Here is a 19,348-nt window from a genome sequence, read left to right on the forward strand (position 1 = left end):
AACTTTGGCGCAGGAGGTCATTCGGACCATCATGCCTGCGCTACACCAGCCCCAGTATCCATGACCCATGACCTATGACACACACACACACACACACACACACACACACACACACACACACACACACACACACACACACACACACACACACACACACACACACACACACACACACACACACACACTACAAGTCCTGCCAATTTCCCTGTGCTCTAACCCTCTATCTCCAATGCGTCTCGGTACCTTCTATGTAACTTCTCTACTCTCTCCCTCTCTCTGCTGCCACGACCTTTCCAGGGAGACCATTCCATCCATGTCTTGATGCTGAACAACCTCCTTATCGTGTTTCTTACTGTACAACTCCGTGCAACTCATTCGATGTGTGATGTGTGAAGAACGAGAAGATAATTTTGTATTCAGAGAAAAGGAAGAGAGATCGTATGGCGAATAAACGAGGAATAATGACGGAAATCAGGAGGAGAGAGAGAGAGAGAGAGAGAGAGTCGGGAAGGGCAAGAAGGAGGAGCGGAGAGGAGGAAGGGGGTGGGGGGCGGCTGGGAGACTTCAACTTGAGGTCTCCATGTTGGCTGGGTGCAGTCTGCTGGAATCCCGAAGCTCTCACCGACGTCTGGACACCGCCTGCCAGGCCGGCAGACGTACTGCCGGCCCGGGCCGGGCCTTCCCAGGACCGGGCCAGGCCAGGCTGGGCGGCCACACGCGACTGAAGGAGAAGAAGATCCGGCCTCTGAGAGGATCCGAGAAGAGGTTCGAGAGAGGAGGGATCCGTCGGGCCCAGGAGCGCAGCATGTGAGCTTTCACGGCCTCACTCATGTCGGCGGAACAGGACAAAGAGGCGACTTCCAAGAAGCGGCAAAAAGGTGACATTCCTGTCCTCGAAACGCCGGCGATTGGCAGTGCAGCCCAGTATGCGGCCTTCATGTAATCACACAGTCTTTCATAACCGATCATTTTCTCATCTCTTGTTTCATCGCACACGGCCACCTCGTCACTCGCACACGGCCACCTCGTCACTCGCACACGGCCACCTCGTCACTCTCACACGGCCACCTCGTCACTCGCACACGGCCACCCCGTCACTCTCACACGGCCACCTCGTCACTCTCACACGGCCACCTCGTCACTCGCACACGGCCACCTCGTCACTCGCCCACGGCCACCTCGTCACTCTCACACGGCCACCTCGTCACTCTCACACGGCCACCTCGTCACTCGCACACGGCCACCTCATCACTCGCCCACGGCCACCTCGTCACTCTCACACGGCCACCTCGTCACTCGCACACGGCCACCTCGTCACTCGCACACGGCCACCTCGTCACTCGCACACGGCCACCTCGTCACTCGCTCACGGCCACCTCGTCACTCGCACACCTCGTCACTCGCACACCTCGTCACTCTCACACGGCCGCCTCGTCACTCGCACACGGCCACCTCGTCACTCGCTCACGGTCACCTCGTCACTCGCTCACAGCCACCTCGTCACTCGCACACGGCCACCTCGTCACTCTCACACGGCCACCTCGTCACTCGCACACGGCCACCTCGTCACTCGCACACGGCCACCTCGTCACTCACACACGGTCACCTCGTCACTCGCACACTGCTGTGTCATTTAATGCGCACCCACTTTCATCTGCACCTCCTCTATCTCTCGCTCTCTCGCATCTCCTCTCTCACAGATACACATCCTACCTCTCACCTGCACCTCGTCTCTAACCTACACCTCTTCTCTAACCTGCATCTCATCTCTAACCTACACCTCCCCTCTCTCGCTCTCTTTCTCTCTCTGTCTCTCCCTCTCACACTCTATTTCACATGCACCTCTTTTCTCTTTCTTTCATCTGCACCACTTCCCTCTCTCCTTCACCTGCATCTCTTCCTTCTGTCTTTCTTTCACCTGCACCTCTTTCCCCTCTTCCCTCTCTCTTTCAACTGCACCTCTTCCCTCTCTCTTTCAACTGCACATCTTCCCCCTCTCTTTCAACTGCACATCTTCCCCCTCTCTTTCAACTGCACCTCTTCCCTCTCTCTTTCAACTGCACTTCTTCCCTCTCTCTTTCAACTGCACTTCTTCCCCCTCTCAACTGCACTTCTTCCCTCTCTCTTTCAACTGCACTCTTCCCTCTCTTTCAACCCTACCTCTTCCCTCTCTCTCATTCAACCGCACCTTTTCCCTCTCTCTCTTTCACATGCACCGCTTCCCTCTCTTTCTACTGCACCTCTTCCCTCTCTCTTTCACCTGCACCTCTTCTCTCTCGCTCTCTCTTTCATCTGCACCTCTTCTCTCTCTTTCTACTGCACCTCTTCCCTCTCTTTCACCTGCACCTCTTCTCTCTCGCTCTCTCTTTCATCTGCACCTCTTCTCTCTCTCTTTCACCTGCACCTCTTCCATCTCTCTCTTTCACCTGCCCCTCTTCCTTCCCAATACCTGATCCATGAAAACATATCGGGCCCAATACATTTTTGAAATATCATGCCATACAGTGCTATATCGTTTTTGTACTATACCACTTTATAAATTAAATGATTCTCAGATCCAGATCTTCACCAAAATCGATTCAATTTGTCCCTGGCAAATACCCAACATGTCCACCAAGTTTTGTCCGAATCCGTCCACAACTTTTTCAGCTATCATGCTATATATTAGTTTAGCCCGAATCTCTCAATGGTTAAGAACCACTTAAAAAAATATTAGATCTGGATTCGGATCTTCACCACAATTGAAACAATTCTTCCTTGTCACACACCCAACATGTCCAGTTTCATCTGAATCCGTCCACAACTTTTTGAGATATCATGCTACACATCATTTTTGGCCCAATCTCTCAATGGTGAAGAATCACTACAAAAAATTCTAGTAGTCGGATCCAGATCCGGATCTTCACCAAAATCTAATCAGTTCGTCCTTGTCATGTACCGGACCTGTCCACAAAATTTCATCCGGATCCGTCCACAACTTTTTGAGATATCGTGCACACAGGCAGACAAACAAACGATGGGGGTGAAAACATAACCTCCTTCACCTTCGGTGGCGGAGGTAACTAGAACAGCACTCGGCAGAGCGCATACCTCCTTCAGGCCGAAGTTTACATTTTGTCTCCCACTGATCGGCCAAATCTACATCCAGACCATTCGTCCTTGTCGCACACCAAAATCTATTCAGCTTGTTCTTGTCACCTAACCAAATAATCCACCTAGTTTTGTCATAACACGTTCATAACTTCTTAAAACATCTTAACACGCTATTTCGTTTTTGGCTCTCAATGGTGAAGAATCAATTTAATTTTTTTTTTAATTCTCAGATCTGGATCTTCACCAAAATCGAACCAATTTGTCCCTGTCACACACCCAACCTCTCCACCAAATTTCATCCAAATCTGTCCATATCTTTTTGAGACATCGTGCTCACAGACAAAGAGACAGGGTGAAAACATAACCTCCATACCTTTGGTGGTGGAGGTAATTTTCTGGACTGTGGGATACAATTATTTAATTTCTGAACTGCCTGTGAAGTTCACGAAGTGAAAAGTCCAGATTTAATGGTGAAATGATAGGAATGGAATCATAGATTATGTCATTGTATATATTTTTTTCTTATATTTTTATACATGATCTAAGGCTCATAGTGGAGATGCCACACACATACATGGACGTACAGATGAAGATATGTGAAAACAACACAACTGTTAGACCAGACAAACACAGTCACTGAGCTTGGAGGAAGTGCCATCACTTCCTCGGGAACTTTAGTTACCAGTGACGTCACAAAAATGGTGCCGCTTTTCTCACCGCATTGTGTGGTTGCTTTCCCAACAAGGAATTACCTCCTCCCAATGGATGCCAACCTATGGGGATTGTTTGTACTCTTAACCAGTGTGATGATATATATGTGTGTGTGTGTGTGTGTGTGTGTGTGTATATATATATATATGGTCCAGTGTGATGATTTAAATGCTGAATGTCAAGCAAGGAAGCAGCTCGTAACATTTTAAAAGTCTTTCGTATGACTCGACTGGGGTTTGAACCTTCATCCTACCAGACTCGGGGTGGATGCTATAACGATTACATACACCACTGAATAATAGCTCACAAACTGAGTTTTGTGAGAGCTAAACCCTTTGTCATCTTTACAATACATTTGTGACATTAGCAAAGTGTTTAGCCAGTACCTCTGCCTTGTCCTTGTACGAATAAAGGGTTTCATTTTGGCCGAGCAGTATTGAGATGCTCCTTCTCCCTTCATTAATTCCTTTAATATGTTTCACTCTTTTCCAAACAGTTTTGAGGAGGGTGTCTGGATTAATTGTTGAACAAAATGGTTGTGGACTTGGGGTTCGAAGCTCTCCACGAAGGGAAGCACTCGGGTTCCTCTTGAACAACCTGCCTGAGGCCGCCGGGCACAGATAACTCTGTGCACCGGCACGTTGCTGAGCAACCACAAACACTGATTGGACTGCCAATCTGGGCAGGGTTACACTACTACACGTGGTACCTTACCTATGGACAGCTGAGTCAATTGGGGTCTCGTGCCTTCAGCACACACTCAGATTGCTGTCGAGCGATACAGTGAGTGTGTGCTGCCGAACAAGAGCAACTTTGGTGGGGGCAGTACTTCCCAGCTAAACTCAGGTGTGAACCATGCTGGACCAATGAAGGAAAAGATTTGACGGGCTGGATTCATTTATAACAAAAGCAATTTATTATAAGGAAGGGCAAGGAAAGTCATGTGGCACAGTAAAGGGTTTATTCACAAAATGTACAGCAGGGGAAAGCAAGGATTCATGGGTGCAGCAAAAGAAAATACAGCTATGTACAACAGAGACACAGTGCAGAGTTACCCCGATATATTCTTCTACAATCTTAACTTATGTTACACATGTTACAGGTGCATCACACTCACACCCGAGGAAATTAGAGATAGCCCAGAAAGAAGAGAAGCAGTTGAGGTGTAAGTGACCTTGTTGTACCTGGCACGTTTGATGGACCTATGCAACCTAATCGCTTAGGAGGGGGAGGAGGGAAGAAAACTGGGGTGTCTACGGTGCATGAGTGGGAGGTGCAAAAATGAGGTGCAGTGTGATGCAAGAGGAAGGTGTGAAGGTGTGAATCGGTAATGCTGTTTCAGTGGTGCGTCCACAGTAGACGAGACAAGATGGGAGAGACAGAACGTATGAGGTAAAAAGCTTAACGTGGCATGTGAGAAAGTCTGTAAGTGGTAATGAATATTGGCTATGGAATGCACCTGATGTGGCACCAACCATCTGCAAAAATCATTTGAGCCAGAAACTTCATCATGACAAAAATGCAGTACATCACCCGATAAACAATGCAGACCCAGTGTTTGTGGAAAAAAAACTTTGGTCATGGAGAGGTGTAGTTGCCAGCGAGGGTTATCAAAAGCACAGGACCATTGTCCGACATCATTCCACTTGCGAACAATTGAGTTGTCCAGAGACACCTTGATCATGTCCGGTATCAGTTTTGTGAACCAGTCATCTCCACTGGTGATGTCTCCTAACTCCCTGAATCGACAGGTGATCTCTCGCCACTCCTGAACCTGTTGTTAACAGTGACATTGTTTCCACAAGGGATTCCTCAACACTCCCTTTGCCAGTTTTCAACAACGACCTGAATGTTAGTGCATCCTCCTGTTGTCTTTGCACCATGGTCATCATGCAGAATTAGAAAGGTGCCTATCTGCATGGATTTGTAGTACTTATTAATATGTTCATCCCCACTACATTCATTCACTTTAAGAAGGGGAGGTGCAGATGTGCTGTCTCAAATACACCACAACTCTGGTCTGGCGTTTTGGAGGCGATTGGACCAGAAAGAGGCGCAATGGGACGGAGCAGGACACCCGAGTACACCGAATGCCACAAGTTCCTTTCTCTAAATTGTTTGGCCAATAAAATACATATTTTGGACCACAATCCCACGAGTCTGTCGAGAACATTGCTTGTTATGCATTGGCCTGCAAAAGTATTCACCCCCTCCCAATTATGCCACATTTTAGATGAACTAGCATGCAACGCGTTCTTCTGATGCATACCTTTATTCGGGCAGTGTATAGGCAAGTGACAGCTCTGTAGAGGCAAAAAAAAAATAACCCAGGATATGTGCATGAAGCAAAAACATACCTACTGCTTATAAATCAAAACACCTCACTGCACTAGAAAACGTGAGTGCAGGAATACTGTCCTGTAAATGATGGAGGCTTGTAATACCCTCCCCCATCTGGAGACAGCACTACATGATACACATTTACATCGAGAATTTGCGTCCCCCCACTGGCCTCCCAAGACCACCGGCAAAGATAAAAACACCCCAACACACTAATTGGAGACATGCTGATCCTATGTAGCAGGTCTGGGTGTAATCAGCCCAGAACTGTAGGAGGAGTAGCGTGACAAACAAGCACACAAACAAACAGAAACACCGGTCTGTGAATTATAGTGAGGATTGCGAATTATGGAAAAGTAATTATTCCAAATGAACTTTTTTTATTCCGAACTGAAGAGATCAGACTAAACACTGTTATAGTTGAAGGAGGTTACATGTCAGGAAAACCTGTAAAAAAAAAAAAAAAAAAAACCATGTACAAATCAGCAATCACTGGTTGTAAAAGTATTCAGCTCCTGAGGTCAGTACTTGGTGGAAGAACCTTTTTCAGCAATAACTGCTACGAGTGTTTTTGGGTAGGTCTCTACCAGCTTTAAACAGTGAGATGGTGAAATCTTTGCCCATTCTTCAAGTGATTGCTCCAGTTCTGCCAAGTTTGAAGTGGATCGTCGATGGACTGCAATCTTCAAGTCTCACCATAGATGTTCAATTGGGTTCAAGTCAGGACTTTGACTGGGCCAATGAAGAACATTTATTTTCTTCTTATTCAGCCACTCGAGTGTTGATTTTGCTTTATATGATTCGGATCATTGTCCTGCTGAAATGTGAATCTTCTTCCCAGTTTCAGATTCATGGCTGACTCAAGCGGGTTTTCATCAAGGATTCTCCTGTACTTTTCACCATCCATTGTCCCTTCTATCCTGACTAGCTTAGCAGTCCCCGTTGATGAAAAGCAGCCCGATAACATGATGGTGCCACCACCATGCTTGACAATAGGGATGGTGATGACTGGTGATGTGCAGTGTTAGGTTTGTGCCAGACATTACGCTTTGAATTTTGACGAAAAAGTTCGTGCCTGGAGTGTTATTAAGATGTTTTTCATCAAATTCCACACAAGCTTTTAGATATGTCTTTTTCAATCATGGCTTCTTTCTTGCCACTTGTCCATTGAGGCCGGCTTTGTGAAGGGAACGGGATATTGTTTATTGATGAACACTGACCCCCATCTCGGGTACAGAGTCTGGCAGATCTTTCAAAGTTATTGTTGGATTTGCAGTGACATCCCAAACTAGTTTCCTGTTTATTGGCTGTTGAGTTTGTTTGGGTGACCTGATCTGGGTCTGGGTGGTATGATACATCTTCCACTTCTTCATGCTGGATTTCACCGTACTCAAAGGGATAATGAGTGACTTTCAAATCTTCTTATAACCCTCTCCTGAAGGGTGGTTCTCCACCACTTTATGTCTGATTTCTTTGGAAAGCTCCCTGGTCTTCATGTTTGCCTTGTTGGTTGACGAAGTGAGTTGCACCTTAAAACTCCTTAGATAAGTGTGGGAGCTTAATTTTTAACTTAAACCACTGATTACATACAGGTGAAACATATTACACTTATTTTGTAACCTTTCAAACAAATAATTTACTCCTGACATGATTTCAGGTTAATTAGGCAAAGGGGTTGAATACTTATATAACTGAGAATCATCTGATTTTCACTGTTAATCGAACTTATTCACATTTTATCTGCATTTTTTTTTTAAAGCTTTATCACTTTGGAGTAGTTTGTGAAGACTCTATACATTAAGTTTGATTTGAAAACATCATGAAATAAGCTCACGTGGCATCAAAATGTGAAAACTTTGGAGGGGGGGAGGGGGAGTGAATACTTTTGCAGGCCACTGTACTTGTGTCCAGGTAATCTTTGAGGTTAATTCAGCATCAAATGAGAGGACATGCAACCTGAAGGACAGGAATCTCAATCACAAAATTCTCATCTGGCAGAGACTTGTAATGTTGTAGCTGGTTTCACTGTTGTCATCCGGAGTAAATCACAGAAGTATTATCAGCACACATTGGGCCTGTTAACTAGTTATCCCCCTCCATTCCCACTGATTCATCTTCTGAGCAGCCCAGTTGTAACCTTATTACTGATCTTCAGGCTTGTATTCCAAATCATGATACGCAAGAAACTATCGTTCCTAGTGTGCCTGATGAACATGAGGTTCCCGATGGAACAAATGAAAACTCCACTTGTGTTGTTGCTGCAGCAATAATTGATACGTCGGATGAACGAACAAATTAATTTGGAGGTGATTGTACCTGTGATACCTTATAAAGTTGCTGCTGAAGGGGAGCAGGAGTCTATAGTGATAGCATATCGGATATGCGTCTGCTGGGACATCCTCTGTAATCTCTGTAATCCTTTGGTGACACTTCCAGTGAAGTTCCTTCTCAAAACTTTGAGGTTTATTCATCTATTTCCACTGATGCTATTCATGTGTTCTTGCATAAAGGTTTTTGGAAAAAGGGTGTCAAATTTAAAGGCCATATTTTCCTGATCTCGTGAGCTTCATTAAAGTACCTAGAATGATTTTTAGACCTGAATCAGCGATCGATGTAATATTACAGACAATCAATGTCACCATTTAAGGAAATTTCTGAGTTTTACTTGGAGATCGTAAATGATGATCGTAAATTATCCTTGTTTGTGACCTTTTTTTCTTATGTAAGTTGTATGAAAATCTCTATTGCTAACCTTAATATTGTTGTGGGGCTGGGCATCAGCTGTGAGCACGACCGCTAGATGGAGCTGCGGAGTCGGCCCCACCGATCACCCGGAATGTATAAGTCGTCACCCCGGATAACTCCGGAGCCGACGGGTCCTCTATCGGACCTAAGTTTGCCAATGAGGTCGACCACGTGGGGTAGGGTCGATTGCCAATTTCAATTTACCTAAATACCCACGTGGTCCAACTACCGGGGAAATTCACCCTTGGCCAACTTTTTCCTGATCGAGTTGCGATCGCCGACTCGGATCCGGCGTAACCGAGCGGAATTACCAAAGTCGAGCTGGACCAAATGACAATTTACCGGCTCGAACAGCCGTACTAATTCTCAAACACGCATCCTGTCGAACCAATGGAGGAAAGGACACGAACGAGCTGAAACATTGAACAAATGGGGTTTATTTATACAACAATAATTGGGGAACGAGGGAAGCACGGAAGAAGCAGAGTTAAACCGAATATTAATAAATGTACGTATATATATAGTGAAAAAGTACTTACACAGTTTACTACTTAGCAGACGGGCCCACGGACACACACACACGCATATACACCCAAAAGAAGTGGTGGCTGAAGCCTTTACTGCGGACTTCAGCTCGGAGGGACAGGCGAGCTGAAGACCAGGGTCTATCTTGGACCTGTCCACCTCGTGTGGTCTTCAAGCTGACTCTATCCGCGGAGGATGAGGAGGAGGAGGAGGAGGACGACGACGACGACGATGGCCAAGACGATCACCAAAAACCACCTCTCCACAACGACGAAAACGACGACCAACCAGACGACCACCAAGGCCATGACGACGAAGACGACGACCAACCAGACGACGACCAACCAGACAACTACCAAGGGCACGACGACGACCAAAACAAGCGCGCTCCCTGTCCGAACGCCCGCACCCTTATTCACCCTGTTTCGGGGGGGGGGACGTCTCCGCCCTCCCCACTCTCGATCTAAGGTGGTGAGGTCCCTGATTGGCCAGGGGGGCCCACCCCTCTCATCCTGGGCGGAGTCTCGAGCCGAGGTGATGCGAATCCCCGCCCATGTTTGTGGTTGAACACACGAAGAACAATGGCGCCGGTCAGAGTGAGGGGAAGGTGTTAAAATAAAAGAAAAACCCTATCAAAGTAACTCACAGCGCATTTACATTTATTTACCCATTACACAAGGGAAAGGAAGCTATCTATAAAACACATACTTACCGATATAACTGAGCTATAGGAACCTGGATGTCTGTGTGCGATAGGTTTCCAAATTTGCAACAATATTAATGGTGGTCACTCCTCTCTTTCATAAAGTGCAAATTAAACAGCTAGTTGGAAATTAAACCCCCTATCTCTCTCTCTCTCTCTCTCTCTCTTTCTCTCTCTCTCTCTCTCTCTCTCTCTCTCTCTCTCTCTCTCTCTCTCTCTCTCTCTCTCTCTCTCTCTCTCTCTCTCTCTCTCTCTCTCTCTCTCTCTCTCTCTCTCTCTCTCTCTCTCTCTCTCTCTCTCTCTCTCTGTCACCTCTCTCACCATTCTCTCTCTCTCCCTCCTCCTTTCCCTCTCTCCACCTCCACCTTCTTCCCCCCTCTCTCTTTCCCCTCTTTCAGCCTCCCCTCTCCCCATCTCAACTGCAACCTCTCAGCTGTGTTCACTGCTGCTTCTACTCCTTTTCTTTCTTCACCTCAATCTCTGTCCTTTCCTCTCTTAATCAGCCTTATCGTCCACCATTGCCTTCTTTCTTTGCTAATCCACACGTTATTCCTTCCAATACATCTACTTGCATTGACACTTATTTGGATATTGGGCTATCTCAAATTCAGCCGCTGATGGCTGTGGCAGCCATTTTCCACTGCCACCAAAAATTTGTAATGGCCCAATATCTAAATCTGTTCATAATATGATAGGCTACTAGTGTGCCAAATTTGGTGCTTTCCTCACAAAATGCACAATTGTTATGCTAAGTTGCCCCACTAATGGGAAAGCAGCCAAGTTGTTGTTGTGCTACATTGCACCTCACTATGCCCACCATTTTTATTAGTCTTGCCTGAAAGCGGATGCAAGATGATTGGTGTGTGTGTGTGTGTGTGTGTGTGTGTGTGTGTGTGTGTGTGTGTGTGTGTGTGTTTTTTCCCACGTCAATATATTTTTGCTTTTAAGATGGTTTTCTCTGCAACTGTTTGTCAGATCGTTGAAACGCGTTAAACAGAGGAGGGACTCCCCATGAAGAATATTTTATTGCTTACTCTGACATCATAGGTCACATGCTATGGCAGCCATATTGGATTAAAGGGAAAAAAAATTGGACATCATTTTATCCGAAACTGCTCAACGAAAAAAATTGAAACTTCGTATCAGTCATCAACTCCCCAGGGGATATATAGAGTGATAATGATGATGTCATTGGCGAGGTGGTAATCCAGCCATAATTGGTTGAATTGAAATCTTTATCTCAAAAATCTGAAACTTCTTATATCTAATCTATGACCGGATAGGACCACTTGAACTGTAGCTTATCTGGGCCTTGGCCTAATGCTGTAACTCAAATTTGGTAGCATTCTGACTGCTGGGTGTGGAGAAGATTTTTGAAGTAATTTACACAATTTTCCCAAAAATTTACGAAGTCCGCCATTTTGACATTTTCGGTCATGTGATCGGCATGATCTCCGCAATTTTACATCCCTACCTTGGCCTAATGTTGTAACTCATATTTGGTAGTTTTTGGATTGCAAACTGGCTTCGTGGTAGGAAGCAAAGAGTGGCTGTGAGTGGGAGGATGTCTTGCTGGGAGGATGTAAGTAGCGGGGTACCTCCGGGATCAGTACTCGGACCATTACTATTCATTATTTAATCAACGATTTAGATAATGGGGTAAAGAGTAAACTTTCCAAATTTTCAGATGACACAAAGCTTGGAGGTGAGGTGGATAGCAAAGGGGGTGGTGAACAGATACAGGAAAGTATTGATACTTGTATTGATTGGGAAAAAGATTGGCAGATGGAATTTAACCTGAGTAAGTGTAAGGTGTTGGGGATGGGAAAGAACAATGAAAACAGAGATTACAGGATGCAAGGGATAATTTTGGAGCGTGTCACACAGGAGAAGGATCTGGGGGTGGTAATAGATACGGGAGGTGAGCAGGCAGCACAATGCCAGGCAGCTATAGGTAAAGCAAATTGGGTTTTAGGTTGTATTTGGAGGGGGATCAATTATAAACCAAAAGAGGTGGTGTTAACATTGTACAGGAATTTAGTGAGGGCACATCCAGAATATTGTGTGCAGTTTTGGTCATCACAACTCAGGAAGGACATAGATGCCATGGAGAGGGTTCAGTGCAGGGCTATTCGATTGACTCCAGGCCTAGATAGACGAAGCTATGATGAGCGGTTGAAGGAGACAAGGCTTTATTCACTAGAAAGGAAGCGGTTACGAGGAGATATGATAGAGATGTTTAAGATCATGAAAGGTATAGATAAAATAAGTGCAGATGAATTATTCAACAGAGTGGACAGTGATTGGACCAGAGGCCATAGCCTGAGTAAAGAAGAGGAGAGTTAAGACGGTAGTAAGGTGGAGGACTCAGAGAGTAGTTAATGCATGGAATGGCCTCCCTGGAAAGGTAGTGGCAGCAGAAACAGTAGATACGTTAAAATTAGTATTAGATAGGTACCTAGAAGCTATGGAGATAGAGCGGTGTAGGGATGTTGATAAGACTTTTTGGTAGTTTGAGTATTGATGGGTGAATGTGTACATGTGTACGGAGTTATGTTGGTGGGGGTCTTGTCAAGGGGGGGGGGGTTGTGTATTTGATGTGTGTTTTTAACCAAGCCCACGCCCAAATGTTGCATCCCAAATTTGGTAGCATTCTGACTGGTGGGTCTGGAGAAGAAGATATTTGAAGGAATTTACTAAGTCTGCCATTTTGACCTACTTGAAGTCACGTGACTGGAACGAGATTTTCAATCCCCTTTACCAGTCAAAAGCAGAATGTTGCTGCTAAATTTCAACCAGATCGGCCCAGTGGTTTGGCCAGAGAAGTCGAAATGGGAGATGGACGGATGGACAAACAGACGGACGATGCGCGATGACAATACCTTATCTGAAATTTCAATTCCAGATAAGATAATTAAGTTTATGTCATTCATAACCCATGCCAAGACACTGTGACATAATAGGGTACATGGATGATACGGGTATACGGGCCATCATAGCAGTGGGTTACATACAATAGTAGTGTGTTCAGTTAACGATGGTATTTTTGTTCAGAATGAACGCACGAGGCAAGACGATGTGCTCTACGTGTGCCATTCTCGTATTTGTTATCACAAGGCAGCAAGACCAAGAAATGTGAATAGCTTTTGCATCGCTCTGTCCTTTTTTTTAGGTCATCTCTACCGAGATGTCTGTAGTTTTGTTGTCCCCAATGTCTGCTGCTTGACCATGTTCATATGAACCGCCGTCTTTGAAATTTTAAGGATGGAAGCAACGTGACGCTCACTGTATCCCTCTGCCAGTAAAGCCAGAATTGAACTCTTCTTTTCCTCACTCAAAACTTTTCTTTTCAACTCTTTTGGCATGGTCAATAGTTATTTTTTTGATTCCAATTACTTTTGAGGTACTACTAGCACTGTTTTTGCCATCCAGCTGGTCCTATTGCAAGAGGATAGTGATGACCACAGCAGTGATTTTTGAAATACTTTTCCTTGTTAAATAAGATTCAGTTCAGGTGATCACCCAATCAGTACCTCAATAAGTAGAATGAGGTGTGCCTGTGTTGGAATTCAACAGACACTGGAATGGAATGGCTGCCATACATGTAGAGATGCTGATTTAAAAAAAAATTTTGGAGTGGTCTCTTATTTTTTTCCAGAGCTGTATATGTATTACTGTGTAAAAGTTTGCATTATTACAATGATATTCATACTTGGTAAATTCAACAAATTTATCAGTGATAACAGTTGTATGTTTCTTATTGTCAACAAGCAAAAGTACCTGTCTCCAGTGATGGGGCCAGTTTAAGCAAGCAGGATAATCAATATCCTGCTTGCGATGTAAAATTTGCATCAACATTATTCATTCCTGTTCTCCCATCATTTCAAAAGTGAATGTTAGGCTTTGCCTGCTTGCGCTGCTTTTCAAACGCAGCACAGGAAGCTGCTGCTGTAAACAGAAGATGGATGAACGCACGGACAGACACCATAATTTGCAGTATTAATAGATATTAACTTCCTTGATCAATGCATGTAAAACAAAATGCGAAAGTAAATATGAAGAACAGTGTCACACCAGCTGTAACCTTGTTCTTCAGATACTGTTTTACTATATTGGAAGTGTGTTTTGGATCATTATCTTGTTAGAAAATTAATCCTCTTCTGTTTAACCGATTTCCATGAGGAACTGCGTGGTGCTGCAGTATCTGCTTGTACTTCTTTATTGTTAGCGTCTCATTAATTTTAACAGGTTTTCCTACACCAGAAGCCGAGATACAACCCCAGACAGCCACAGAGCCCCTTCCCCTGGCGTTTAACAGTAGACTGCAAACATTGTGTATCTTAACGTTTTCCACCTCTTTGGTGTATGAACTGGCGTCCCTTAGATCCAAAAAGCTCAAACTTTGATTCATCAGACCACAGCACCCGATTATATTGTTCAGTTGCCCAATCTTGGTGTTGCCTTGCAAATGTCAGTCTTTTCACCTTATTCTGTGGTCTCAGCAGTGGTTTCTTTGCTGCAACTCTGCCGTGGAGCTCTGCTCCAATCAGCCTTCTGTGCACAGTGCTTAACGATATGTTACGATTCAGACCTGCTCTCATTTCATCTGTCAGCTGCTGATTTTCTTGTATCATGCAAGCTAAGCAACTTCCAGTAATTATCTTGCATCGAGGAGGTTCTTCTACGTCTTCCTGTCATTTTCTGGTCTTGTTCTGAGTCTGTTTATTTCAGGCACTGAAAAGTGTTCCTCATACCATTGTAGGTCTTCAGCTTTTCTGTTATTTTCTTTATCGTGTGCCCTTCTTCTCACAGAGTTTGGATCTTCACACGCTGTTCTGTCGAAAGTTGCTTCCTTCACACCATTTTGAACCCACTCATAGATTTTCAAGCAAGGGAACAAGCTGATGAAAACCCATCCATACATGCATGATCTTTTCTCCCTCGAACGACTCCATTCCCAAGCACTCCTGTTTTCCAGGTTATTGTGATTTTCCCCTTCCCCCTCTCCCTCACCTCTTTTCATTTGTTAGTTGTTGGTTGGTTTGTTCCTGTCTCTGTTTCATCCCTATCCTCCTTTTTTTCTTCTTATTGTGTTTCATTCAGCTTGTGTGCATCTTCCCAGTGGTGGTGTGGCAGCTATTTACTTTACTGTTCGTGTTTCTCCATTTCCATTTTGTTCCTTTCCATTCTGCTGTCGTTCTTCCATAAGCCTCTTCAGATATACAACAACGACAACAACAACAACAACAACAACAACAACAACAACAACAACAAAGGCTGGTAATGTGATATTGCCCAGAATTTCACAATAAGCTCTCTTTGAAAGCATCAGATGCTTTGCAGTGGATGGAAGGCCTCATTCATTGTTTGGGTGTGTTGTCTGAGTATTTTTGGTACTATGGCACGTGCGTATTTTTACCTCCGCAACCAAAGATGGATGGCTGTTATGTTTTCACCCTTGTCTGGTTGTCTATCTGACTGTCTGTGAGCACGATATATCAAAACATTGTTGACGGATTCAGACGAAACTTGGTGGACAGGTTGGGTGTGTGACAAGGAAAAAGGGATTCAGTTTTGGTGAAGATCCGGATCCGGATCTGGATAGGAGAATTATTTAAGTTTTTCAAGTGTTTCTTTAACATTTGTAATTTAACTTCCAAACCTACTTGCTCCTTAGAAGTTGGCTCTGAGAATGTGCAAAAGTAGTTATTAAAAGCAATGCCCCCACCCCCTGCCCTCTCCATTCCCACTGCTTAATTTTTCTTCCATGTAAGCTACATGTAGATTGCACCACCTGATTGTTACATGCGATGTTTTTTTTTTTTTTTACCTCTGCCACCGAAAGTGAAGGAGGTTATGTTTTCACCCCTTTCTATTTGTTTGTTTGTGTACAGGATATCTCAAAAAAGTTGTGGACGGATCCGGCTGAAATTTTGTGACAAGGACGAACTGATTAGATTTTGGTGAAGATCCGAATCTGGATCCGACTACTAGAATTTTTAAAGTGATTCTTCATCATTGAGAGATAGGGCCAAATGATATATAGCACGATATCTCAAAAAGTTGTGGACGGATTCGGACAAAACTTAGTGGAAACGTTGGTTGTGTGACAAGGAAGAGTTGATTCGGTTTTGGTGAAGATCCAAATCCGGATCTGGATACAAGAATTATTTCATTTTTAAAGTGATTTTTCACCATTGAGAGAAGGGGCCAAAAACGATATAGTACTGTGTAGCATGATATTTCAAAAATGTATTGGGCCCGATATGTTCTCGTGGATCAGGCATTATGTGGCGGAGGTATGCGCTCTACCGAGTGCCGTTCTAGTTTTTTAGTTTTTGTTTGTCCTTCAATGTACTGGTTGGAATAAACCACCTCCTGACCTCTGGACAGATGCCTTGATTTGGTTGCTCTGCATGAGTGGGTAATTTAATCAAATAATGATCGTTAGTTAATTTACTGTTTGTTGAAAATGCTGTTATTTGTTGTTAATTGTTTTTTTTAGCCCACAAACAGGCATCAGCCTGGCTTGGGACTTGAATTGTGGTTGCTCTCTGTCCAGAGCATTTCTTTCATATTCAGAACATGTACATAATATATTATCTTGGCATGAGCAATGTCAAATGATGTTGGGATCAAAGCCAGTTTAGAATTTGGGGAATTTAATTTTTTTTAACAGGAGAGAATATTACAGGATTTTATATACTTTTGCGAAACACTATTTACTATATTGAGTATTTACTGTATTTATGGTTTGAGAGCTGGCTTAAAGAGACGTATCGCATTAATTTATTTATTTATTATCGACTTTACCATTTGCGCTACCACAATGCAACTTTGAATTATTTATTTATTTGTTTATATCTACTTTACCATCTGCACTTCCACCCCACAACTTTGAATTATTTATTTATTTATTTATATCTACTTTACCATCTGCACTACTTGCATATTTATTTATTTACATGTAAAATCTACACGCCCCATTTTCATGGCTGTGTCCTTGATGAGGACGTTTTACCTCCACCACCGGAGGTGAAGGAGGTTATGTTTTCACCCCTTTCTGTCTGTTTGTTACTTGCAAAATTGAAGATTTTTAAGTATATTGGTCAGTCAATTTTGTGATTGTGTCTGTTTGTTTGTCTGTTTATCTGTTTGTTACTTGTAAAATCGAAGATTTTTCAAGTATATTGATTGGTTGGTCGATTCTGTTATTTCTGTTTTTCTGTTCATGTGTGTTTGTCTGTCTGTTTGTCTGTCAATCACGTACAGGTCACAATTTTAAGCCAATCTTCACGAAACTTCACTATAATGGTAGAGTTTGTCATAAGCGAGAAACCGATTGTTTTTGAGGTCAAAAGGTCAGCAAAGGCCCAAGGTCAACAACTAAGGAGGTATTTCTAAAATCCTCAATTTTCATCCGATTGACTTGAAATTTGAAGAGGATTTATATTTAAGGTCACTCAATTAAACCAGCAAATTATTTTTGAGGTCAACAAAGACCAAAAGGTCAACATGGGCCCAAGGTCAACAACTAAGGAGGTATTTCTAAAATCCTCAATTTTCATCTCATTGACTTGAAAAGGATTTGCACATCAGGTCACTGAATTCAACCACCAATTATTTTCGAGGTCAACATCGGCCATAAGGACAACACAGACCGAATCCTAAAATAGTCAATTTTCATCCGATTGAGTTGAAATTTGAAGTGGAGTTGCATATTTGGTCGTTGAATTCAACCACCAAATATTGTTAAGGTCAAGTTTGTTTTATGGATTGTGCAAATATCATGCTCTGCACGACGTCTTCTTGTTTGTTACTTGCAAAATCGAAGATTTTTAAGTATATTGTTCAGTCAATTTTTGTTATTCTGTCTGTCTATCTATCTGTTTGTATGCCTGGTGTTGCCTTAATGGTTAGCATGGTGGGCTTGGGATCCTCGGTTCCTGAGTTCAAATCCTGCTCGGCTGTTGAATTGGTGGTGGTCGTATGGCAGCTTAGCTGCCAGTGTAGCTATCATTTCTTGAAGCGTGAGTGTAGCTATCATTTCTGTGTCGCTGATGCAGTGCCCCTCTACCAGTACACACACTGGAACTGGTACTCATTTTGCCAACCTCGGAAGGATGACAGGCTGAGTCAACCCCCTGGTGTATTAATTCAGCGGCCAACGGGGCTTGAACTCAGGACCCTAGGATCCCAAGCCACTGCCCGAACCACTGAACCAACACCAGGCTGGCTGTTGAATTAATACCAGGTGGGGTTGACACAGCCTGTCATCCTTCTGAGGTCGACAAAATGAGTACCAGCTTGCTGGAATGATTGAGCCATTTGAGTATCTTGCATCGGAGTGGCTACCTGTCCAGGATTGTGCACTATAGCTGAAGAGACTGCTGTGGCAGCACCGATGCTCTGCACTGAGTATGGTCCCAATGGATGCATGGATGGTCTGTTTGTTTGTTTGTCAGTTGCCTACAGGTCACAGTTTTAATCCGATCTTCATGAAACTTCAACAAGTTGTAGAGGTAGTCTCAACTGAGAAGCTAATTGATTTTGAGGTCAAAGGTCATCTTGAGGTGAAATTTCTAAAATCACCATTTTTCATCCGATTGACTTGAAAATTAAATAGCAATTGCATCGTGCATTAATGAATTGGGAAACCAACTATTTTTGAGATCAAAAGGTCTACTCAAGGTCAAACTTCTAAAATCATTAATTTTCAACTGAACAAGCTCGAATGAGCTAAGATCCTCGTCCTCTTAATGATGACGTCATAAAAACGAATATAACGTCATTGTGATGTATCAGATTTGTGATAAATTATCTGTGCTAATGCCCGGCTTGATTCCCGCAAACAAAATTCAAACAGCTTGCCTAGTTTCGGAGATGATGGATGGTATAGGCGATTTCCATTAGCGGCGATATTATGACGTCAACTTTTTTTCTAGGAAGAATTTCCAAAATCGGAGATGGTTACTGCCTGCGCGTGGGCTTTCTACATATACATGGCAAGTTTCACGAAGATCCGATGAAAACTCTGGGTTGTGAAACAAAAAATGTCAAAAAATAGGAATGACGTCATAAAAATTGTTATGACATCATAGTGATGTATCATATGTGCGGTAATTCATCTCTGCTAATGCCCTGTTCGATTCCCGCAAACAGAATTCAAAAAGCTTTCCTCGTTTCGGAGATAATTTTTTAGGCGATTTCCATTAGGCCTTAGTTATTTTA

At 43.6% G+C, this 19,348-nt stretch overlaps 1 protein-coding gene across 6 annotated transcripts in view; it reads left to right on the forward strand.

Annotated features, from left to right (window-relative positions):
* The first annotated feature begins 536 nt into the window (after positions 1–536).
* The window catches only part of LOC147029977 (pygopus homolog 2-like), a 41,734-nt gene continuing 22,922 nt past the window's right edge, over positions 537–19,348 (forward strand). For all 6 annotated transcript variants that reach the window (XR_015056158.1, XR_015056157.1, XR_015056161.1 and 3 more), the window contains exon 1: positions 537–878. Coding sequence is in view for 1 of the 6 variants with exons in the window: in XM_085873554.1 (XP_085729680.1) it covers positions 830–878 (49 nt within the window). In the remaining 5 variants the exon portion in view is untranslated. The remainder of the gene's footprint in view (positions 879–19,348) is intronic.

Source organism: Eptatretus burgeri, chromosome 3, assembly GCF_056783735.1.
Source record: "Eptatretus burgeri isolate ZD-2024b chromosome 3, Ebu_testis_v1, whole genome shotgun sequence".
In the NCBI taxonomy this organism is placed as follows: domain Eukaryota; kingdom Metazoa; phylum Chordata; class Myxini; order Myxiniformes; family Myxinidae; genus Eptatretus; species Eptatretus burgeri.